The sequence below is a fragment of the Talpa occidentalis genome, unplaced genomic scaffold (genome assembly GCF_014898055.3).
Source record: "Talpa occidentalis isolate TD23 unplaced genomic scaffold, MPIMG_talOcc4v2.1 talOcc4.13, whole genome shotgun sequence".
Classification (NCBI taxonomy): domain Eukaryota; kingdom Metazoa; phylum Chordata; class Mammalia; order Eulipotyphla; family Talpidae; genus Talpa; species Talpa occidentalis.
In genome coordinates, this window is record NW_023601322.1 from 66,370,395 (window position 1) to 66,394,873 (window position 24,479).

The 24,479-nt window shown below is 43.6% G+C and overlaps 1 protein-coding gene and 1 long non-coding RNA gene across 6 annotated transcripts in view; one reads left to right on the forward strand and one right to left on the reverse strand.

Annotated features, from left to right (window-relative positions):
* LOC129145621 (uncharacterized) overlaps positions 1 to 13,612 on the reverse strand; it is a 57,679-nt gene extending 44,067 nt beyond the window's left edge. For all 3 annotated transcript variants that reach the window (XR_008551423.1, XR_008551424.1, XR_008551425.1), the window contains exons 1-2: positions 13,341 to 13,612; positions 13,108 to 13,236 (exon numbers count right to left, since the gene is read on the reverse strand). This is a non-coding gene — a long non-coding RNA (uncharacterized LOC129145621). The remainder of the gene's footprint in view (positions 1 to 13,107; positions 13,237 to 13,340) is intronic.
* Positions 11,839 to 24,479, forward strand: GNPDA1 (glucosamine-6-phosphate deaminase 1). Of its 3 annotated transcripts, none has more exons than XM_054694291.1 (7): positions 11,839 to 11,919; positions 14,765 to 14,894; positions 18,591 to 18,692; positions 20,066 to 20,248; positions 21,192 to 21,376; positions 23,319 to 23,493; positions 24,157 to 24,479. In XM_054694291.1, exons 2-7 carry the CDS (start codon positions 14,771 to 14,773, stop codon positions 24,255 to 24,257), a joined length of 870 nt encoding a protein of 289 aa, XP_054550266.1. In that variant the 5' UTR covers positions 11,839 to 11,919; positions 14,765 to 14,770; the 3' UTR covers positions 24,258 to 24,479. The 3 variants fall into 3 exon arrangements, with proteins under 3 accessions (XP_054550266.1, XP_037364951.1, XP_037364952.1); XM_037509054.1 differs by lacking the exon at positions 11,839 to 11,919 and adding an exon at positions 13,806 to 13,846; XM_037509055.2 differs by lacking the exon at positions 11,839 to 11,919 and adding an exon at positions 13,900 to 13,997.

A 24,479-nucleotide genomic window follows, 5' to 3' on the forward strand; every position in this document is an offset into this window, starting at 1 on the left:
CTGTGCCTCCTGCCCATGCTTAGGTCACACATTTGAATATTTAAACTAGTTTAAAAATAATTAAGTGTGACTATGGGGGGGCGGGGAAAGGAGTGATTGGGGTCAAAATAAGGGGGATGCAATTGTATGGGGAATATAAAAATAAAATTAAAAATAATAATAATAATAATTACGTGTGTTTAGCATAGGTAATGCATTCACAAAGGATAAAGAAATTAAATAGCATCAAAAGGATATGCCATGAAAAGGAAGACCCTGCTCCCTGCAGTTTCCCATTTATTTGACCCCCATGTATAGTTGAGCACAAATGATACCATATATGGAGTTTTCATCTTTCTTTTTTAACTGTCTATTGCAGTAGTCTTCATATTAATTCACAGAACACCATCTCCTTTCTAATGACTGCATTTGGTTCCATTTTATGGGTGCAAAAAGCTTTATCCAAAGCGTTCCAGATTGATGGATACTTAGTTTGTTTCTAATATTTTCCTTTAACAAGCAGGGCTATAATGAATGCTCTTCTAGAAGAAAATGAGAATCAGATTTCCTTCTGTTGGGGGAGGAGTTTTCCTGCCTCCCTCCCCTCCCACTCTGTGCATAAAGTTACACACACACACACATACACATACACACACACGGACATTTATTATATTTTGTCTTGTGTCCTACACTGACAGTAAGGACCCCCAGAATGTACTGTACTCATTTTGCAATAAATTACAAAATGTATCAGAGCTATATTTCCTCCACAGTACTTGGTGTTTAAATCACTTAAAAGAAACACTAACCTAAAAAGCATATCCCCACAAATAGAGATCTGGACAATCCTTTATGCTTTCCTGCAGATTTGACTGAGGGAAGAACAAAAGAGGAGTTTGAGTATTAAAGATACTTTCAGGAAAGGAAAATGCCATTCTTTGGCCAAAGGCCCAAGTTGTGAACAGTTGTGAACACTGTTAATAAAAAAAAAAACCCTGACAATCAGTATATTTGTTCTGAAAATCAAGCAAGCAATCACAAATGTGTTTCTGAAAGTGAGCAAATCCACAACAGTCCCAAGTTTCTGAAAGTCAGCCAATCAGTGACAGTCCTTGCATTCCTAGACAACAGCCAATCAGCAAGTGTCTCACCTTTTAAGGTTCAGGGATCACCTTGAAAATCAGAGTCAAACAAAGGCAGCACCTTACCAAGTGATAGCTACCACAGCATAAAGTCCTTACATCCCTAAACACTTACTCTTCTGAATGTCCACCAGCCCATGTGTCATGCTCCTCAAAACTTTACACAAAACCAGCTTTGGCATTCCTTGGAAAGACTGCCTTATAAGCATAGTTCTCACTATCAGGCAAACAGGAAGTTCACATTTTTTGTATCAGATGTCAAATTTAATGTTAGTTCACAAATTTTCAGCTGTCTTGACAGCTGTACCCATTTTTGCTTAGCTATGATTTCAGACTCGTGAGTGACAGATGCACTGTTGGAGCTGTGTGTTTAATCTCCTTGATTCTTGCCATGGCTTCTATTATTTATTTGTGCGTGTGTAAATCCCCAAATGCCAAAAAGAAAGCATAAATCTTGTACTGAATTTTCTGAGTGGTAGACATTAAACAGGAAAAATTCCTTCTGAAGCTTTCTGCAGTATGCAGTTGTTCTTGTGTGTGTGTGTGTGTGTGTGTGTGTGTGTGTGTGTGTGTGTGACCCTCGGGGCAGTCAGGAACCAACTGGCGCTGCAGAGGCTGCAGGCAGCCTCGCAGGCCAGCGCTCAACCGCTGCGCCACCAGGGGAGGCCCTGCAGTTGTTCATTTAATATAAAAAAAAACAGTGAAAAAGTCAGATATAAGCCAGCATAGTAACAGCTAAGCATAATACATGCATGATTTCCTCTATGAGGACTAAACAAAGTGATGAACCAACACATTTTTTTTTTTACTAGGAGAAATTCAGAGTAAGAGACAACTTTTTGTTGAATTTTCTGTTGTGTTGAACATTAAATGAGGAGAAATTCCTTTGGAAACTTTCTGCAGTATGCAATTATTTATTTAATATAAAAAATGGTACAGGGCCTTCCCCGTGGCGCAGCAGGTTGAGCACAGTGCTGTGAAGCTGTCTGCAGCCAGGGAGAAACCCACACGGCGTGGCCGACCTCTCCTGTCTCGCCTGCTCCTCCCCTCAGCAGTGTATTTCAGTCAGTCTGCCTGTTCTACTCCCATTCTGTCTCTAGTGAATTCTCTCACCCTCCCGTGCCCCTGACCTGTACCCCAGTTCTTGTATAAATAAATAAATCTTTTTTTAAAAAAAGGTAGAAAGTCAGAGATACAGACCAGCATATAATAAGAGCAAAGTAAAACAGATGTATGATTTCCTCAACTAGTACTAACAAAAGTGATAAGCTAACATTTTTTTGATGAAAAGAAATTCAGGTTAAGAAGATAAAAGAGGGCCTCCCCGGTGGCGCAGCGGTTGAGCGATGGGTTACGAGGCTGCCCCCAGCCTCTGCAGCGCCTGTTCGATCCCCGGCTGCTCCCCGGCCACCAGAGGAGGGTCCAACATGGCGCGCAGACCTCTCCTGCCGCCCGCTGCTCCCCTCAGCAGTGTACTTGGGTCCTTCTGCCTGCTCTGCTCCCTGCTCTGACTCTGGTGAATTCTCTTACCCTCCCACGCTTCTGACTGTACCCAGTGCTTAAATAAATAAATCTATCTTAAAAAAAAGAAGATAAAAGAATTGCAGCAGAAGTAGAATGGCCTTCCACACTACGTATCATCATTACTTCTTGCAGCTCAAATAGTTGTCTGAATGTACTTACTGCCAAAAGCACTTTCTGGTTCCAAAATTGAAATATTCAGATGCTGGGATAAAATCTACTGCCATAATAAAAATATAACAACTCCACTTATAATAAAGGTTATCAAATACCTAAATGTTTCCCCTTTTTATGGCATAGCCACAAGGCAAGAAATCGCAATGCAGAAACAACTTCCCTTGTAAAATATTTTTCTTATGAAAAAGGTTTGTTCACAAAGACTATTGCAAATAGAATCCCTTGCAGATAAGACTTCAGAAACAGTAGCAAATTTTTATAGAGATTCTTGTATTAACAGTTGGTATACACCCAACCCAAATAAACAAAGGAACTTAAGAAAGTTTTGGAGGTGATGGATATGTCTGTTACCTTAACTGTAGTGATAATTCACAGGTGGATGTATATGTCCACAATCAAATTATACATTCTACCCCAAAAATCAAAATTAAAAAAAATACTACTTACAGTTTGTGTGTGTGTGTGTTGTGTGTATAGTTAATGAGAATTATTTTTTAACACTTTTGTTGGAGAAATACAAATTTTTGGTGGGCATTTGAATAAAAGTACAAACAATGCTTACTCAAAGTTGAAGCAAAGTGTGAGTCATTCTGTGGAAGTTGTGGGATGTCCTGCCATATTCTGTATAATGCAGCTCAAGAATAGCTGATCTCTCTTCTGAGATTGAAGTAATGGTCATGAAATTATTCTGCTTTAGCATTTATATTGTTCTAACTCAGCCACTTAAGAATTTTTGTGATTTTGTTGGCATTTAATATTCTTCATTTCTCTCACATTCAAAAACCATTGGCTGTCTTTAGCAAACACAGTTGAGAGAAACCTCCATTTACTTGAAGAACTTAACCTATATTTCAATTCCAAAAAAAAGGCCTTGTTTATGTTCTTGAATAATGCATTGAATTAAGTCAATGTCTTGTTCCTACTTCCCAGTATCAATTTAGCAATACATTAAGCAAACTGGAAAGAACAAAGAGTGTTATCGAAGTACTGCTGCTTAAAGGAACTTGTTGAATGTGTTAAACAGTTTATAGATAGATAATAGATGATAGTTTATTATCAAAACTATTCTTAAAAAGTACAGGAAAATAAATTTTGTTCAAAGCAGCTAATTATTGCAGCTTGCTATGAATGTCTTTTTTTTTTAATTTTTTTATTTATTTATACAAGCACTGGGTACAGTCAGAAGCGCGGGAGGGTGAGAGAATTCACCAGAGCCAGAGCAGGGAGCAGAGCAGGCGGAAGGACCTAAGTACACTGCTGAGGGGAGCAGCGGGCGGCAGGAGAGGTCTGCGCGCCATGTGGGACCCTCCCCGGGTTGGCCGCGGCCGGGGATCGAACCGGCGTTGCAGAGGCTGGGGGCAGCTTCGTAACCCAGCGCTCAACCGCTGCGCCACCGGGGAGGCCCACTATGAATATCTTTTGAAATGGATTTTGCCCACTGAAAAATCCAATTCTTTTACATGTTAATATTCTTTCAGTATAGGTACACATGGAACCATCATGTGTAGCATTGAAGACGAAAGAAATAGAAATTGTTAATATTGCTTTTTTTGTTGGGGGACATTTTAAAAAATCATTGATTAAGAGATGCAATGTTATCCTAAAGAACATAAAAGCAATTTATATTGGGCCTCCCCGGTGGCGCAGCGGTTGAGCACTGGGTTGCGAAACTGCCTGCAGCCTCTGCAGCACCGGTTCTATCCCAGGCCACCAGAGGAGGGTCCCACATGGCCGCAGACCTCTCCTGCCACTCACTGCTCCCCTCAGCAGTGTATATCGACCGTCTGCCTGCTCTGCTCCCCGCTCTGACTCTGGTGAATTCTCTCACCCTCCCGCGCTTCTGACTGTACCCAGTGCTTGTATAAATAAATAAATAAATAAATAAATAAATAAATAAATAAATAAATAAATCTTTAAAAAAATTCTTAAAAAAAAAAGCAATTTATATTATGAAAGATGTTATTATGTGCTTCGACCAATCAAATTTAAAGCTCAATACTGAGAGCTGTTGACTGCGCCATTACATGTTCTATACACTGACTCATAATATTAGCTAATGTTAAGCACAATTTCGCATTATTATTATTTTTTAAGATTTATTTTATGCATATAAGAACTGGGGTGTAGGCCAGAGGTGTGGAGCAGTGGGTGTGAGAAGATTCACCAGAGACAGAGTGGGGAGCAGAACAGGCAGATCTCCTGAAATACACTGCTGAGGGGAACAGTGGGTGAAACAGAAGAGGTCTGCTGTGGCTTGTGGGTTAGTTCCCTGGCCAGTGGCTGTCCATAGATTGACAGCACTGAGACTTTAACCCCTGCACCACCAGGGAGGTCCAATTTTCATTAATGAATGTTCAAAAGCCAATAGGTTGGATGTAATCACTGCAGAAATCATGTCAAAAAGTACATGGAACATAGTCTTTAACTTCCAGGAATTTCATGTGCAAATTAGGCAAAATGAGGAAATATTAAGGAGAGCCAAATCAACAGGGAAATAAATATAAGAAAGGGGTGAGTGATTTAAGTACTTATGATTTATTCCAGATAAACAAATGTTGTTAGAATAAGTATATGTTAGGCAATAATTTTCTTTTATTTCAATGTGCATATGCATAGGCAACTAGAAATAAATCAAAGCTAATGGGATGTCTTCTGTTTTGATTTCATAAATATGAAAACACTACTTCCCCCAGTCTGTGCCTGCATACCTTTAATTATTCCTGTATGCAGCATGTGTTACCTCCTCTTCAATGATCAAATCCTAATTCTCTTGAAACTCATCACTAAACCCTAGTAATAACAATTCTCCCTTGGTGAGAGCGAGCTCTGTGCTGGGTACTATTCTAAGTGCCTTACATGTATTCACTCGTTTATTCCTCCTTAAACTTATTACTTTTGGTAATAACAATACACTATAAGACTTTTTTAAAGACATTTTTTTCCCTTTTTATGGACAAAGCAATCAAGGCACAAAAAAACTGATTTACCAGAAGTTACCCAATGAGTAAATGATAGAACTAGATTAAAGCCACATGTCTAACTTTGCAGTCCCTTCCTGAATATGCCACCCTCGTCCATCTGGCTCTGCCCTATGTGGCTCTCTCTGGTTCTGACCTGCTCTCCCATGTAATGTTTGAATCACACAATCATGCAATTTATTAAATTGTGCTTTGTGTGTGTGAAAGAGCTAAGATTACTAAATTTGTCCTCATTTCCCTCTTTAAATGGAAATCCGTAATAGCCAAGAGGTGGAAGCAACCCAAGTGTTCACAAAAGGATTAAAGGATAAACAGAATATAGTATATACAAACAATGGATTCTTTTTCAGTCTTTAAAGAGAAGGAAATTCTAACACACAGCAGTACAACATAGTTAAAACATGAGGACATTATACTAAATAAGCCAATCACAAAAAAACAAATACTGTATCTGAGGTATCCAGAAAGTGCAATTCAAAGAGACAGAAAGTGAAATGGTGGCTGCCAATGGCTGGCGGGTGAGCAGGAAACAGGGATATTGTTTGATAGGCGTAGAGTTTCAATTCTGTGAGATGAAAATTCCGGCAGTTGGTTGCACAACAATGTGCATGTGCTTAACATTTCTGTCCATAGACATTATCAAGACAGTAAACTTTGTTATGTGTCTTTTACCACAATTTAAAAAATTTCAGGAATTTTGCCTTCTCAGCATTTTCACATATTGGTTTTTGAGATGACAGAAAGGAAGAGATAAACAACTGAGAAGCCAGAGCCAAGGCATTTACATCAAAATGGACAAAGAAATTTGTGTGAGGACAAGAGACTGGACATAGAGGCAAGGCAAGGCAGGAACCCACCTTGGAGGATGATGTGGGATGGGGAACTGGGGCAAAGAGATTCTTGCAAATAGAAGTTTAGAATGAGCAGTGGAGAAAGGCTTCTTGGCACAAGGAGTGACGCAAGGAGAACTTTATGAGGTGTTCTGAGTTCTGTTTCGGATCCTACCATTCTTCTAGAGATATTAACAACTGAAATTATTTTTGGTCACCAGACTGTTTCTTTGAATAGAACTCCAGTGAAAGGATAATAATATATTAGGTTAAAGTATATGAAATTGCCATATTTAAGTTGTTTTTTTTTTAAGATTTATTTTATTTATACAAGAACTGGGGTACAGCAGGCGAGACAGGAGAGGTCTGCCGCTCCATGTTGCTCCCCGGCCTGCGGGGATCGAACTGGCACTGCAGAGGCTGCTGACAGCTTCACAGCGCTGCGCTCAACCACCTGCGCCACGAGGGAGGCCTGCCATATATAAGTTTTAACCCAGAAAAATGGCAATTTGCATGGTTCAATCTAATAACTTGCTATTTGTTGAGTGGTTGCCATGTTTCAGGCAGTTTTAAAGGCATTCCACATGCCAACCTATCTAAACTTCACAACCACTCCATGAAGTAGCCACTATTATTATCCCACTTTACACCTGAGGAAACTAAAGCACAGAGACATTAAGAGAAGTGACCCAACTAAAAAGTGATTGATTTAGAATATGAACTCACAGGACTCTGTGGCTTTGATATGTACAGGACTGAGCTGTACATATGGGAAATGCAAAGATCTGTGAGATGCTACTATCTTTAATGGAGGTAAGAGAGGGGCTCAGATAATTAAAAGACAGAGGCAAGTAACAGAAGAAAGATTCGGCACAAGTCTTGGCAGGAGATTCCAAAACATGGAGGAGGACAGTGCAATGCGGTAGTTGGTAGTGTGGGGTGAGGAGTGGAGAGACTCCTGTGGATCAGATAATGCAGCTTTAGGGTACTAGGAGGAAGAGAGAGAGAGATTGAGTCGTGTGCCCACACCCACTCATAGTGGCATTTTTCTGAGTATATTATTTACCTGCTGGGTGAGTCAGGATACCGGGAAAAACTTAACGGAGTTATTCTGAAACAGAGGCAGATGGGACAACAGGGCAAGAGGCCAGATGATAGGATGGAACAGCTATATAATATCCACACAGTAGGGGTCAATGGGCTTCAGTCAAACAAAGGACAGTGCCTGATAAAAAGACAGGTCAATGTCTGTGGGTTCTCACACGTGCGCATGCACAACTGCGCGACCTCAGGCTCTAAGAACAACCATGGGGTTTATTTTACAAACGGGAAACAAAAGAGCTCACTGTAGCTACGAGTGGCTGGATATCTCACCCAGACAGTGTCACTGATGGTCGCTACTGGTCACCAGGAGTGTTGGACAGCACTAGCCAGTAGTGATGGTCACTACTGGTCTCTCAGAGATGGTGTCAGAGACACCCAGTGTTAACAGCTCTTTGTGAGTGAATTGGGCTATACCAATAACAAACAGCTCTTTGAGACACCAGGCCCAGGGCCTTTGGTACTCCTTTCAGGCAATGTCAAAGAGAGGACTGGAGGCCCAATCTCTGACAGGGGTCTTTGATTTTTCTTTCCTCCTCAGAGGTTTGCTGATGGATGCTTCTTTTCTTCTTTTTTGGAGGCCAGGAATGGAATCTTCTCCTTTTTTCTTCTTTTGGAGGCTGGAAACATCTCTCATTTGAGGGCTGGAACCGTCTGCTGTTCAGGGGCTGGTGTTTCTTTCAACTCCTTCTCACCCTGGCTTATATGCTGTTTTAGGGTGTCCCACCTACAAGTCTGATTGGACCATTTTTCAATCCTGTAGCTGACTGGACCATTTAGCACCAATCAGCTCATAGCTCGCACCTGATTGGTGTATTCCACAATCCAGGAAGTATGCTGTTACATAAAAGGACTCTGAGGAGCAACTGCCAACAACACACTTGTGGTGGAGCATCAGAACACCACTGCTGCTGCTGACTCCCATTGATGAAGGTTCCAGTAACAATTTGTTTCTATGTGTCTCAGGAAATTTCACTTGAGATACCAACCAAAACTGCGATCATCTTAAGGTTTGACTGGAGTTGGAGGATTCTCCTCGAAAATGGCTTATCACATGGTTTTGGAAGGAGAGCTCATATCCTTGCTACATGGACCTTCCCATAAGGCTGCATGAGTGGCTCACAAGGCAGCTGGCTTTCCCACAGCAAATGAGCCCAGAGAGCTGCAATGTCTTTGATGATCTAGCCTTAAAAGATACACTCATCATTTCCCCAATACTCTATTGGTTACCTAGGTGACTGCTATTCATTATGGGAGGGGACTGTACAAGGGTGTGAGTCATAAAGGCCATCTTGGAGTTTGGCTACCACAGAGTTACTTTCGCAGAGTGAAAATTTCACGGAGTGAAATTCATCACTAATTAATCACTACAGTCTGGAGGTACATGAGGACAAGGGCTTTAATTTTCTCACTGTTATAGCCCCAGAACCTAAAATAGTGCCCTGCACATAATACAGACTCAATAAGTGTTTTATAAATGAGTGACAAAGAAGGTCATGAGGAAGAAGTAGCAATTTACTTGGTCCACATGAGAGCATAAGACTGAAGTACTTAAACCTTTGATGCTTTTCTTCAAGGCAAATGTCATTAATTTTATACAAATATTAAGCATTTTTATGAGTATGAGTGATCACTCAACAAAGGAAACTAAGGTAAAAATGTTCTCTAAAATGGAGATAAAATTTAGCATCTACTTCAAAGACTATTATGAAGAGTCAATGAAACAAGGCTTGTAAAACAGTGGCTGGCACTGAGTATGTAAATGATTAAGAGGATTAAATCCTAATTTCAGTTTACTGAATGTCTGTGGCAGACTGTATTGTGTAAAGATGGCCATAGTTACATCTTTATTCTATCACATACCATATTCTATCTTCTCCTAATGTTACTGACACTCCTTACACAAAGAGATGGGGTCTGTGTTCTCTCATTTTAAATCTTGGTAGGAGCTTGTGATGACCTTAATACAGAATTCAGCAGAAGTGGTGCTATGTGACTTCTGAGGCTAAGTTATATATATATATATATATATATATATATATATATATATATCAAGAGGCTAAGTTATACATATCTGAGGCTAATTTATATATATAGATAGCTAGATATATAGATATATATCTCAAGAGGCTAAGTTATATATATCTGAGGCTAAGTTTTATATTTTTTATATATATCTATATATATATGTAATCTCAAGAGGATACCTCTTCAGCCCATCTTTGGCTCTTGAATAGTGGAGGATAGAAAGAACTTATGTCCTTGATATTTGATCAGTCACGGGCCTCATAATTCTGGTCTTCCAAGTAAATAATAAATACTCTTGACAGGTTTGCCCTTGAAAACTGGCCACCATGTTAGGAGACATCATATACGAGTCACAGCCAGTATTGACTTCTAAACATGAGTAAATGATTCTAGGAATTTCGTCACACATGCAGAGCTCTCCCCCATTATCACTCTCTGCCACCAGAGTGGTATATTTGTTATAACTGATGATCCCACCTCAACATTTTACATTACAGTTCACTCCTGTACATTCCATGGGTTTAGACAAAAGTATGTCATATATCTACCTACTTTATAGTACCATACAGAATAGTTTCACTGCCCCAGAAATCCTGTGCTCTATTTATCCCTCCCTCCCTCCTAAGACCTGGCAACACTGTCTCTCTAGTTTTGCTTTTTCTAAGACATCATATAGTTGGAATATCACAATATATACATACTGAAGTTTCCTCTTATATTTTCACATGTCTTAGCACATGTCTTTTTAGTCCTTATTGCAATTATTGTTTTCAACTTTTAAGTTTTGGGGTATCTATTATATAGCGATAGGTAACTAAGTATTCTTTCAGAATTTCCTCTAGCCCTAGGAGGGAGGGAACAATTTCAATTTATGTATGTATTCATTCATTCACCCTGCTGTTAAGCCAACAGTGTACATCTGGCTTTAGACATGGCTCGATCTGAGTGGTTAAATGATATCACCAGGGCTCTATTTTTTTTTTTTTTAATTTATACAAGCACTGGGTACAGTCAGAAGCACGAGAGGGTGAGAGAATTCACCAGAGCCAGAGCGGGGAGCAGAGCAGGCAGAAGGACCCAAGTACACTGATGAGGGGAGCAGCGGGCGGCAGGAGAGGTCTGCGCGCCATGTGGGACCCTCCTCCGGGGCCGGAGAACAGCCAGGGATCCAACCCGTGCTGCAGAGGCTGCGGGCAGTTTCGCAACCCAGCGCTCAACCGCTGCGCCACTGGGGAGACCCAGGACTCTATTTTCTATTTGTTCTACTTTTCTCACTGGCAGCTGTAAGCCTCCCGAGGTTTTACAGGTGAGATTTCAGTCGGAAAAAATGTATATCCCAAATATACCTGCATAAAATCTGAGAAAGACCTGACTCACCTGCCTTGAACACTGAGTCATGTTTTTAACTTCAAGTCACAGAAAATCCTTAACAGTCCCTTAAAGTTAAGAATATTGGGCTTCCCCGGTGGCGCAGCGGTTGAGCGCTGGGTTGCGAGGCTGCCCGCGGCCTCTGCCGCGACGGTTCGATCCCCGGCTGCTCCCCAGCCACCGGAGGAGGGTCCCACATGGCGTGCAGACCTCTCCTGACGCCCTCTGCTCCCCTCAGCAGTGTACTTCGGTCCTTCTGCCTGCTCTGCTCCCTGCTCTGGCTCTGGTGAATTCTCTCACCCTCCCGTGCTTCTGACTGTACCCACTGCATGTATAAACGAACAAACAAACAAATAAATAAATAAATAAAACATGCCTCTATTTAAAAAAAAAAAAAAAAAGAATATTTATTATTTACTTGGAAGAAACCCAGAAGTATGAGGCCCGTGACTGGTTAAATATCAAGGACTTAAGTCCCTTCTGTCCTCCACTTCACATTCAAGGCATATTCATGCTCCATAATGCTGTATTCATGTTGCCTCACATTTATATGTGGCTTCCCTAGAGTAGGCATCACATGTCCCCCAAGGCAGGAAGGAAAGGACAGGAAGAGATAGTTTGTTTCTAAAGTATGTCATTTTTCTCAAAAAGTAAACTATCTTCTCAGAAATCATCCTTTTCCTCCACTAGCCAGAACTAGATGACCTGGTCACCCCTGAGGTGAGAGAAGCTGGGAAAGCAGATTTTCCAGTTTCTACAGCAGAAGCAGTAAGGAGAAAGCTGTGAATAACTTGGGTAAGTATATTTCATGTCTATCCAGTCCTAAGTCAATCATGTCCAGGCAAATGGAAGTTAGCTTCCAGGTCAAAAGATAGGGCTAGCTCCACCAAATCACATGATCCCCAGGGACTGAGCAGCTCTTTCTGCACATGGGGACAGACATTTGCTGTAAGCAAAGACATAATAGAACAAAACCATCTATCCATACAAGAACTGCAGAGGGTCCCACTGTAGGAACTCACAAGTCCTTTCGTTAGGCAACTTTAGGTCCAAAACAAGAGGATGGAAGAATGGATGCAGGTAACGGGTTAAACCCAGAATGGGGGTGGGGAGGGAGGGGCAGAAAGTTAGGTAGAGAGCATTTTGGAGTCAAACAGGGAGAATACTAGAAGATTAGGAGCAGTCATGGCTGGCCATGAATGGCATATGTTGCTAATATTTCATTTCACACTCACAACACCCCTATTAGGTATCACTTAATTTCCACACAATTCTCAAGCTCTTCCAGACAAGAAAGCTGGAGCTGGAAAAATTGAGTCGGTTGCTTGAGTCACTCGTCACTCAACAACAGGAGACTGGCTAGGTTACTAGAATTCAAAGCGAGGTCATCCTGATTAGTCCTCAGGCTGCACAGACGCCCAGCATTGGTCCCCTACAGAAAGGTGAGCTCTGGGGAAACAGGAGCAATTAAAGTCACATGCAGTCACTGTTCCTGGAAAGGTCTGAAGGCAGTTGCTACAGACCACCTTATCTGATGTGTTTGGAGACAGGGGTTGGGACTTCTTTGGGAAACATCTGCAATCCTCATGCTGAGATGAGATTTCTGACTGAAATAACAATAATTAAAAATAGGGCTTCTCTGGTGGCACAAGGGGGTAAGCACCGCACTATGAAGCAATCTGCAGCCTCTGCAGCACGAGTTCGATCCGTGGCAGGCCAGGGAGCAACCCACATGGCGCAGCAGACCTCTCCTGACTCACCCGCTGCTCCCCTCAGCAGTGTACTTTGGTCGATTTGCCTGTTTTGTTCCCCACTCTGTCTCTGGTAAATCCTCTCACGCCCCCCACATCTCTGGCCTGTAACCCCAGCTCTTGTGTGCATAAATAAATCTTAAAAAAAAAATAATAAACTACACCAACAGGGAAGCCAAAAACAAGTCCTTCAAACAACTGTGACAGTATTAGCTCTAGCACCGGGTCTCACCTGGGTCCCGCCAGATGATGCCCACCTCTATCTATCCAGGTGCCTGGGCGGCAGTTGGGCCGGGGCTGTCCGCAGAAAGCGTCTACACAACTGCCTGTGGAAGGCAGGTGTGTTATGTTCCCCTTTCGTCTGTAAAATAATAATGTAAGATATTCAAGGGAAAACTGAAGTGTGGTCTAAACTGTTCACAACGCTCATTATCTTGGAGGGGAGCTGGGGAGAACACCACCTACCTTCTCTAATATCTATTGCTGCACAGGTCGTTCTTTTTTAAAAAAGGCAGGAAAAAAATCCAATTAGACTTAAAACCAAAAAATACGCAGTATCTCTAGGCACATGAATGGCAGCTGAAAATATAAAGAAAAAGCAATATAAAGACCCTGAAGGCAGAGCCGGGCTCAAGCCCTGAGACTCCACCTCCAGCAGTAAAGGCCGGGCCTGGGGGCAGCATTCCAGGGAGCGGCTCGAGGCCGCCGAGACTCCCTCCTCCGCCACAGAACCAGTCTGTCAGGCCCGCCTCCCAGCGGTCTTCGCCCGCCTGCGGGCTCGGGAGCCGAGCCCGGCCGGTGGCCCCAGGCGGGGCAGAGTCCGCCCTCCGGCCGCCGCCCGGCCCCGCCCAGTCAGCCCCGCCCGGCCCCGTCAGCCCCGCCGGCGGCGCGCGCGCGTGACCCGCCGCCACGTGACCCGGAGGGGCGGGGCCGCCCGAGCCTTCGCAGCAGTCGCCGCGGGAGGTGTCGGCGTAAGTGGGGAGCGGGGCTGGCGGGGACCCTCCTCGCGGCCGGGGGTCGGGGCGCTTCCTCAGCTTCCCGCACTGCGTGACCGGAGCCCCAGCGAGCCGCTCGGATCCCTTCCCCAGGCGGCGCCGGAGGGGCCACGGGATCGCCATCCAGGTGGGAGACACGCCTGTGTACCCCACGGACGGTGGAACCAGCCACCTCCGCTTCGGGCCTTCCCACTCTGATCTTGGCACTGGGGGCGCAAATGCCCTCCTTCCTGATTACCATTATTCCGCGTCCTTTGGGGGGAAACTGAGGAGGCATAAAGCAAGGCCTGCCGGTGGGAGCACCCCTCCCCAGTACTGAGAACAAACAACTTTCCAGGCAGAGCCCTTGGCCTCCACCGCGCTTGTGACTCAGGAAGAGCCCAGGGCCCCTGTGTTTACTGAGGGGGTCAGTGGGCAGAGATTATCCAGCCGAGTAGCGGTAGGTGGGTGGGGAAGGTGGGCTGGGGTGGGCTACAAGACTGTAGCTGATATATTGAGGATTTTGTGATTTACATGCATTCTTTAATACTAACTCGTGAAAATTTTCAGGTAGGTGTTACTTTCCCTCCTTTCACATGAGAGGAGACCGGCTCAAGGAACTTCCTTGGGTTCTTTGACCAAGGTCCTGCCTTCGGTAAATGGAGGAGGACTGGAGATTAGAACCCAGGTCTGTCTCACAGCAGCGCCTCCTGGTGGGCGGAGAAAGCATTTGCCCAGTCTGTTAATTTTGTGAACTGAAACTTAAGCCCTTCCTCTTCCTGGCTCAGACTGCCTGGGGAGTGGGTGTTGCCGGTGAGAGGGGCTTCTCTTCTCCACCACAGCCAACTCCACTCCTATCTCCCTGGCCCTTACCACCTATTCCTTTTGTTCCCTGACCTCCTTCCCCCTTTGCAGGACAAGATGAAGCTCATCATCCTGGACCACTATTCTCAGGCCAGCGAGTGGGCGGCCAAATACATCAGAAACCGCATCATCCAGTTTAACCCAGGACCAGACAAGTACTTCACTCTGGGGCTCCCCACTGGTACGTTCTGGGATGGGGCATGGAAAGGCGAACGGGTATTAACGGGTTTTTAAAGGGTCAGGTACGAGGACTCACTCAACCAAGAGATTTCAAGGAAGGTTTGAGGTACTGGTGCTATGAGTGAATAACTCCCCTGCCCATGGTCATACAAGACAGAGCATCCAGCTTACTTTATGGGCTTAGTTGCTGCCTACTTATGAAGAGTCCTGGAGCAAAAGGGCCTGATTAGCTAGGAAGAACTTGATTTTTAGGCTCCTAAGTTAGCCTTTAGTCCTAATGCCTTAAGGTATACATTTTATATAGTGAAATCAGAAGCTACTAGCTGGATACCATCTTTGGGAGAATTGAGAAAATAGTCATTCAGAGCATTTTCTGTAAGACTTAAACACAGGGCCCACAGGACTACAGCTCCACAAGCAAATGTCCTGCTTATTTCTTTAAAAAGTAGGGTAGATTTGCCCCAAAGACCCATCCACTAGAACAGAGGTCTTAAAATTTTCTGTAAATGAACAAATAGTACATATTTTATACTTCACTGTCCAACAGCCTCTGTTGCAACTACATTGATCGTATAGCTTGAAAGCAGCCACAGACAATGCATAAATGAATCTGGCCATATATCAATAAAACTTTATTTAGGCATGTAAAGTTTGAATTTATAATTCTCACATGCCACAAAATATTCTTTTGATTTTTAAGAACTTTCAGAGTATAAAAACTATTCTTAATTCATGAATTGTACAAAAGCAGACGGCACACAAAATTTGGCTGTGGGCTAAAGATCTCTGCCCTAGAGATTTATGGGAGCAGTTTCTGCATGTACCTATGACACCACCTATGCTTCTAACGTACTGTTTTCTAACTGTGGAATGACCGAGCCTTCACCTGGGGCAGAGTCTGGGCCTTCTTTTGCAGCTCCTCCCTAGTTCCTGCCACCTGCAGAGTCAGATCCAAACTCCACAGAGTAGCATAAAGAGCCCAGTAAGGCCCGGTCCTTTCCTGACTGTCACACATGAGCTACCACAGCATTTCCATATGGGTCCCGTGGAACATTCCCTCTGTTAGATGAAGAGCAAGGTTCTGGGTGGAATCCATAAAAACCAACCTCAGCTAACTTAAACAGAAAAGGAGTTTATTTGCTAGATAAAAGGGAGCTCACAGAATTGATGGGAAGCCTAGAAGTTTGGAAAATGGACATGTAGCTCAAGGGAAGGACAGGGAAGATGTGTGTCTTGGGCATAGTTGCAGGGACAGGCTGTTTATTTTGGTTTGAGGCAGGGGGAGCTGCCACTCTCATTTATTTAGCAGATACTTATTAAATGCCTGCAATATGCCAAGCTGTTCTGGGAGCTGGAGATACAGCAATGAGCAAGGAGGACATAAATTCCTGTCTCCTTGAAGCTTAAATTGTAGTGAGACAGATAAAAAATTAATTAGCAAAATAAAGAGTATATTGGATGGTGATGAGAGGAGAAAAATGAAGCAGGGAAAGGGGGGAAATAGGGAGTTATCTATCTAGGCTGGGGTCCGCAATGTTGGGTTTGGTGGCAAGGAATTTCTCTGTGAGAAAGTTTAAGTGAAGGCCTAAAGAGATAAGAGTTAGCCATGCAGATAACTACAGGAAGAGCTTGGCTGGCAAAGGACATAGCATACACAAAGGCCCTGAGGTGGAATTGCTTGGAGTAGGATGACTAAGAGGGAGAGAGGTGGCCAGCTTATCTAGAACCTTAGTTAAACTGGTTATTACTCAGACTGAAATGAGAAACCATTGGTGGGTTGTGGGAAGAGTGACCTGATTTGGGTAGGACTTCTTTCCATCTTTTTATTTTGAAAATTCTAAAATATTTAGAAAAGCTTAAAAAAAAAATAGTACCATTTACTTAGATTGACTGTTAACATTTTGCCATATTTGACTTCATTGCTTCTGGCCCATGTTCTATCTACACACAGATACACTTTATAGGAACCACTTGAAAGTAAGTTCCAGACATCCTGCCATTTTAACCTCTAAATCCTACAGCACATATATCCTCAGACTAAGAACATAACCACAATACCATTGTCATCATAAGAAAATTAAGAATCATCCCACAGGGCCTCCCCAGTGGCACAGTGGTTGAGCGCTGGGTTGTGAAGTGGCCTGCAGCCTCTGCAGCGCCTGTTCAATCAATCCCCGGCTGCTCCCCGGCAGGAGAGTCCCGCATGGCACGCAGACCTCTCTTGCCGCCCGCTGCTCCCCTCAGCAGTGTACTTCGGTCCTTCTGCCTGCTCTGCTCCCCGCTCTGGCTCTGGTGAATTCTCTCACCCTCCCGCACTTCTGACTGTACCCAGTGCTGTATAAATAAATAAATAAATAAATAAATCTTTAAAAAAAAAAAAAAGAATCATTCCACAATATTATCTAATATACAGTCTAAAATCTTTCCGATTATCAACATTTATCTTCTATTGTTTTTAAATAATCCAGTGTCCAGACTTCATGCATATTGGGTTTTTCAATCTATAGCAGTCCTCCTACCTTTTAAGTGTTTTTTTTGTTTGCTTGTTTTTTAATACAAGAGCTGGGGTACAGGCCAGAGGTGTGGGAGAGTGAGAGGATTCACCAGAGACAGAATGGGAAGATTGACGAAATACACTGCTGAGGGGAGCAGTGGGTGAGACAGGAGAAGTCTGCTTCGCCATGTGGGATTCTCGCCGGCTGGCCGGTATCAAAACTGCACTGCAGAGGCTGCAGACAGCTTCACAGTGTGGCGCTCAACCCACTGCGCCACTAGGGAGGCCCTGTTTTTTTAAGATTTATTTATGCATGCAAGAGCTGGGGTGTAGGTCAGAGGTGCTGGGGCATGAGAAGATTCACCAGAGACAAAGTGGGGTGCAGAACAGGTGGATCTGCTGAAATACACTGCTGAGAGGAGAGGTGGGCGACACAGGAGAGGTCTGCTGTGCCATGTGGTTAGCTCTCTGGCCAGGGATCAAACTCAGTGGCTGCCAATAGCTTCATAGTGCTGAGACTTAACCCCTTGCATTACCAGGGAGGGCCCCATACCTTTTAAGTGAGTTTAATGGTGAGTCTTCTGTGAATCTGCCCATACTCACTCTTGAGTACTTTAACCTGCAATAAAGCTTCATTTCTAACTACCTGACTCCCACATGAAAAAAAGTTTTATGACATTTACTTTTTAATGAGACTCAACCAGGGAGTTTGCTGCTCCTCTGGGTAGTTTTCCCTGAGCCCTCAGGCTATCCTGTGCTTACCTATCACATCTGACATGTCTGCTCCATCATCCCCACACCTGGCCAGTGAGCTCTTTGAGGGTTTCTGCCAGTTCTTACGCTCCTCTGCATCCCCATCACGGGGATGCACGTAGTTGCTCAGGGACTATGATATCAATAATTCACTCTGCTCTTCACTGAGGTAGTCATCAGTCATATCAATCTTCAGTGTGCTGGGTACTGGGGACTCATCAGTGAGCAAGACAAACCCAGCCCTGCCCTCCTGAAGCATATAGTCTGGGGGAAATGGACAAATGCCACAGTGAATGAGTGGCAGTTAGAACTAGAGCATTGTGTAGGTGTGTAGGACTTCAGATCTGACAGATTCTACTCGTGGATCAGCTTTGACTCCTTCCTGGCTGCCCTCTGGGCTTCTAGGAACTGAGGACTGAAGGGTGTTCATGGCTGTGGTTTTTCTTGCAGGGAGCACCCCACTGGGCTGCTACAAGAAGTTGATTGAGTATTATAAGAATGGAGACTTGTCCTTCAAATATGTGAAGACCTTCAACATGGATGAGTATGTGGGTGAGTCTTTTTCAAGAGCCTTACCTGATTCCAGCAGGTCTTCACAGGCTGGGCCCTGGAGAAGAATGGGGGCATTCAGGGTGTCAGTACTTAATTAGTGATAGCTACCTTCCAGGCCTTGGTTTACTCAGCTGTCAAATGGGGCTAATAAAACTGACCTCAGAAGTTGTAAGCGTTAAATAACAAATATGGATGCCTCTAGTACAAATCTAACACTTAATAAATATTGGAGTATCTCTTTCACCTCTGCCTCTTCCCCAAATCTGTGCTGGCTGTTTCTGAAACAAGTGATTGCAATGGGTGTCTCCCTCAGTGTCTGTGTCTGGACTGTCTCTCCAGTGTTCCTTCCACATCCAGCTGCCCTTTCTGCCAGGTGCATCAGGCGAGGAGCTGAAACTGGTGTCCTTTCCACTGCTGAAAAGCTATAACTTGCTCTTCTGTCACCTTCCCCACTCCCCTCTGTCATTTTATAATGACTTTTATATTCAGCATTTTTTTTAATTATGGTAAAATACACATAAGATTTACCATGTTAACTATTTTTACATGTACAGTTCAGTAGTGCTAAGTACATTCAGATTGTTGTGCAACCAACCTTCAGAACTCATTTCATCTTACAAAACTGAAACGCTAAAGCCAGCCAGCTCCCCGTTCCCTAGTCCTCCAACCCTGGCAACCACCATTTTACTGATTCTATAAATTTAATTACTCTCGATACCTCAGACACATGGAATCATATTAAATTTGTCTTTATGTGATTGGCTTGTGTCATTAACAGTGTCCTCAAGGTTCATCCATGTGGTAGCATGTGTCAGAAGTTCCTTTTTAAGCTGAATTTAAACATTCTCAATGTTTAACTTTAAGCATTCACTTTAAACATTCTTCTTGACTGAAAAAAATCCTTTTGAGAAAGCCCTGAGAAAATTCTCTCCAACCACATGGTGTTCAAGTTGGGATTCAAGCTGAGAGAGGAATAACGGGTGAATGTTAGGGTAGGAGGCATGGGTTGAGGGGTGTGCTTATTTCCTTTCCAAGATGGGTCTAGCTCTACGACCCCAGGTGACTAGGCCATCTCCAGATGCCCAAAGTTACCTTTCTCTAGCCTACGGTCATTCCTTTGAGAAAGGAGATCAGAATGAGGGAATTCCTCAGCCCCTAGGTGTGTGTCTACTCCATCCAGCCCCATGATTACAGGTGGTGATGGGCAGACACCGAGGGACAGAAGCTTAGCCTATTTTGAGTGGCTGAGGCCAGGGGTCTGGTGTTGAAGGCTCCCTGATGGGCACACCCATGAGTTTTTCTGTGGCTAAAGGGCATGGGAGGGGGGTCCTGGCTCAGCCTGGGCATGACTGACCTTGGCCATGTTCCTACAGGCCTTCCTCGAGACCACCCCGAGAGCTACCACTCCTTCATGTGGAACAATTTCTTCAAGCACATTGATATCCACCCAGAAAACACCCACATTCTGGATGGAAATGCAACTGACCTACAGGCTGAGTGTGATGCCTTTGAAGAGAAGATCAAGGCTGCGGGAGGGATTGAGCTGTTTGTTGGAGGTGAGCTTGACAGGAGACCCAGGCTGGTTAGGACACAGAGTGGCCTGTCCCCCAACAGCTTTCTCTCTCTGTGCATGTGACACTGGGTCCTTGACACCGAAGAGGCAGCGAAAGCAGAGTGGGAACCCGAGCTCCCTAGCCTGGCTCTGATCAGTAGCTATGTGATCTCAATATCTCTTTTTTCCTGCACTTCAATACTTCGTCTAGAAATTGAGAGGTTTGGATTTGAACTGTGAGATTCTGTTACCTAGTTTTGACTTTTATAGAGCAATCATGGGCCTTAATCTAACATTTAAAATTACACTTTTGTAGTTCTAGAAGATTCCCCACTCGACCCCTGCACATGGTAGACAGGCAGTTGAACCCTAGGGAAGATTTTTTAATTTGCCCAAGGTCAGTTGGCCAGGAGCAGCAGAGCAAATGTGGGGACCTAAGGTGTCTGGGTCTCGGGTTTGCGCCCTGCCCTGGGCTGTCCTCTCATGTTTCCATCTGTCACCACTTCTGGAGTCACCCACAGATATGGGAAGTTGGGCTGCCCTTTCACTGTTGTAGGTTTAACTCTTCTTTGCTTCAGGGTGGGAAATGCTTATGTTCTGAGATTTTATAAACTTGGCAGCCCTTATCTAGGCCCTGTGTTAGATTTTATTAGCCACAACTTGATGCCTGCAACTTTATGGCTTTTGGCAAGAAAGAGAATTTACACTTGGATGATCTGGGAAGGCAAAAGCTATTTGGAGTACTTGCTTAGTTTTGAGTGTTGTAGCAAGTCAACGACATTTGTATGTGTCACATATAGTGTACCTGCCTGGGGGTGAATGAGAAAGGAGAAGCATTTTTCAAGGACTTTATCATATTCTAGGTGGGGAAGGAAAGATTGTACATTCTAGAAATCTTGGATCCCTGGGGCTGACAGGGGTATACTGTGGCTGTCTCTTCTGGGCAGGTATCGGTCCCGATGGACATATTGCCTTCAATGAGCCTGGGTCCAGTCTGGTGTCTAGGACCCGTGTAAAGACGCTGGCCATGGACACCATATTGGCCAATGCTAGATTCTTCGATGGAGATCTTGCCAAGGTGCCCACCATGGCCCTGACAGTGGGTGTGGGCACTGTCATGGATGCTAGAGAGGTAAGGGTGCATGGGGTACACAGGCCTTCACTGGGGAGTTGGACTTGGTGTTTTGTTACTAATTTTAACTACCTAGGTACCACCTGAATGCGTTTGTATTAAAAACGAAGACATTGTAATGTATGTGCAACAAATAAGACTAAAATCCCTACTATCACTGTCCCTCTTTCCTCTTCAGAAATATTTTTCCCAGTGTGAGGGAAATCCTTACCTACCCAGGGAGGCAGAGGCTCTCTAGTTTCTGATTATTTACATTTTTCAAGCTTCTTGGGCAGAAAGTTTATCACTAATGTCAGAATATGAAGCTGGTTGCCTATTATTGGTGAAGGACACTGCTCAGGGATTAATAACTGTGGAGAAGTGTCAGTGAAATATAAATCTTGAATTTTCCCCTTGAAAATTGGGTATCATTTGAATTTTTTGTTGTTCCAATTTTCTTCGGAGTTTTAGAAACATATTTCTCTTCCTTTCTGGGGTATATTCAATTGGAAACAGCTACAGACATTTTAGTTTCACATTTCTTTGCCCAAGTCTATAAACAAAGTCTTAAATCAGTGAAAAAGGTTCCCTGTCCAAAATGAACTTTTGTGACGTAAGTGATGGCACTGAGATTTCTGTTGGGTCACCTTGATTCAGTACCATGGAAGATCACACTACTGTTTTTGACTTTATAGCTTTGAAAAATACTAGAGTTGAAGTACCTACCTGTCATGTGAGAGTATTTTGATGTGAGATAGGACTTGGAGCTGGAAATCAGGAAATTCCCTTCTCTTTTTTCTCCTCCCCCTGCCTCCTGCCCTAGGAAATTCTCTTTTCTAAAATGAGTTCTGGGGCCCTAAACACAGAATTGCATCTCTATGCCCATTTGTTCGTCTTTTAAGAAAACAGCAAATCCTGGGCCTCCCCAGTGGCGCAGCGGTTGAGCTCTGGGTTGCGAAGCTGCCAGCGGCCTCTGCGGCGCCAGTTCGATCCCCGGCTGCTCCCCGGCCACCAGAGGAGGGTCCCACATGGCACGCAGACCTCTCCTGCCACCCGCTGCTCCCCTCAGCAGTGTACTTCGGTCCTTCTGCCTGCTCTGCTCCCCGCTCTGGCTCTGGTGAATTCTCTCACCCTCCCGCGCTTCTGACTGTACCCAGTGCATGTATAAACAAAACAAACAAATAAATAAACAAACAAACATGCCTCTAAAAAAAAAAAAGAAAGAAAACAGCAAATCCTGTTCCCAACTCCATGATACAAGTGAATTACAATGAAAGAAATCTTTTGAGCTGAGTTCTTTACATTCATTTTCCATTATTTTCGTTCTTCATATCTTAGCTATTGAAGGGAGTCTATACTTTTGTTTTATGTAAACAAAAATCATTTCCCAAATCAGTTCAGTAGGTTTAATACTGTAGACTGAAAGTGACCAAATTAAAAGCCAGCTCTGCTGGAATTCAACGTTAGGAGCCAAACAGATAACTGTCACCACAGCTTCCAAGGCCCCCTTTTAGGTGGTACAGATTGAGAGCCTACTTTTTCAGGCTGTGATTGTGAAAATTCCCTCAGCCTAGGACTCCCCTGCGACCCAGTGTCAGAACTGGTGGGATAAGAGGGGTGGCCCTTGTATGGCAGTCTGTTTACCAGCACTTTCAGTCATCATCGAAGATGCCAGAGGCACCTGGTGGACAAGAGCATGGATTGTGGGTCAGAAATGACCTGGGGCAAGTTACATAGCCCGTTTCCTTTACACAGAACATGAGGATAATGTTGCCTCCTTCCTCAGGTTATTTGTGTGATAAAGCACATGGAGTGAGGCGCACGGAGTATAACATACTAATGATTGAAACTGCTATATTAAAAATGTAGTCCTTACAGCCTTTTAGGGGTGACTAGAATTCAGATCTCTGGACTCACGGTTCTGCAGCTCCTCCTCCATCACTGGTTTGCTTTTGATTCCCAGGTAATGATCCTCATCACAGGTGCTCACAAGGCATTTGCTCTGTACAAGGCCATTGAGGAGGGAGTGAACCACATGTGGACAGTGTCTGCCTTCCAGCAGCATCCCCGCACGGTGTTTGTATGTGATGAGGATGCCACCCTGGAGCTGAAAGTGAAGACTGTCAAGTATTTCAAAGGTGAGGGAAGGGTGGGTCTGGAGTGGCCAAGTTCAGGGTGTGCTAGGAGTGAAGAGTGGAGCTAGTTTTCATACCCTGGCCATTTTAATAGACAGCTCTGATTTTAAAAAAAATCAAAAAAAAAAAATCAGAATACACAGTCATTGCTCTTCTATCCATGACTGCAAGAGTTCATTTCTAGAGACCTCTTTGTTCTGAGGAGGAGGAAAGAAAATGAAAAGTTATAGTCCAAGGTCATCTCCTTGCAGTGATACTGACCTAGGCGGGGTGGTTGTGGTATCTTTCCAGATCTTATATGAGCCTTTCCCCCTCTAAGCATGGTACTAACTCTCTTGAGGACTTTTTCCCCCTTTACTTAAAGTTTAAACAAACTTATGTGAAAATCCTCATTTTCTGACAAATTAGGAATTCTTTGCTAAAAAAGTTTTCATACCCGACCCCCCCTAGAGATTAAATTTACAAAACGCCCTCGCATTCTAGCATTAGGAATAACAAATTATTTTCCTATTTTTAGGGTGTTTATTATTTGGGGGCCACAGAGAAACGATGATAGGAATCAACTCTTAGATAAAATTCATCCTAGAGCACTTCTGATTGTTATTGATGATTTGTGGAATTGTGCTTCTATCTGCATTAACTATTTTTCTTTTTAAATTTTTGTAGGTTTAATGCTGGTTCATAACAAATTGGTGGACCCCTTGTATAGTATCAAAGAGAAAGAAACACAGAAAATCCAGTCTTCTAAGAAACCATACAGTGATTAGCCTGTGCTAATCCTAGTGTTAAGTACCTCACTGGGAGAGGCAGGTGTTTCTGGAATTTGTCTTAGGACAGAATTGTATTTCTTTAATCCAGTATGTTAACTCCAGATAAATGAGTGAACTTCCTGCTCTTAGCTGTGCAGCTTGGAGCCTTGTCATGGAGTTTAGCTATAGGGAGAATGACTATAACTTACCCTTAATCAGAAGAAAAATCTGAAAAATGTA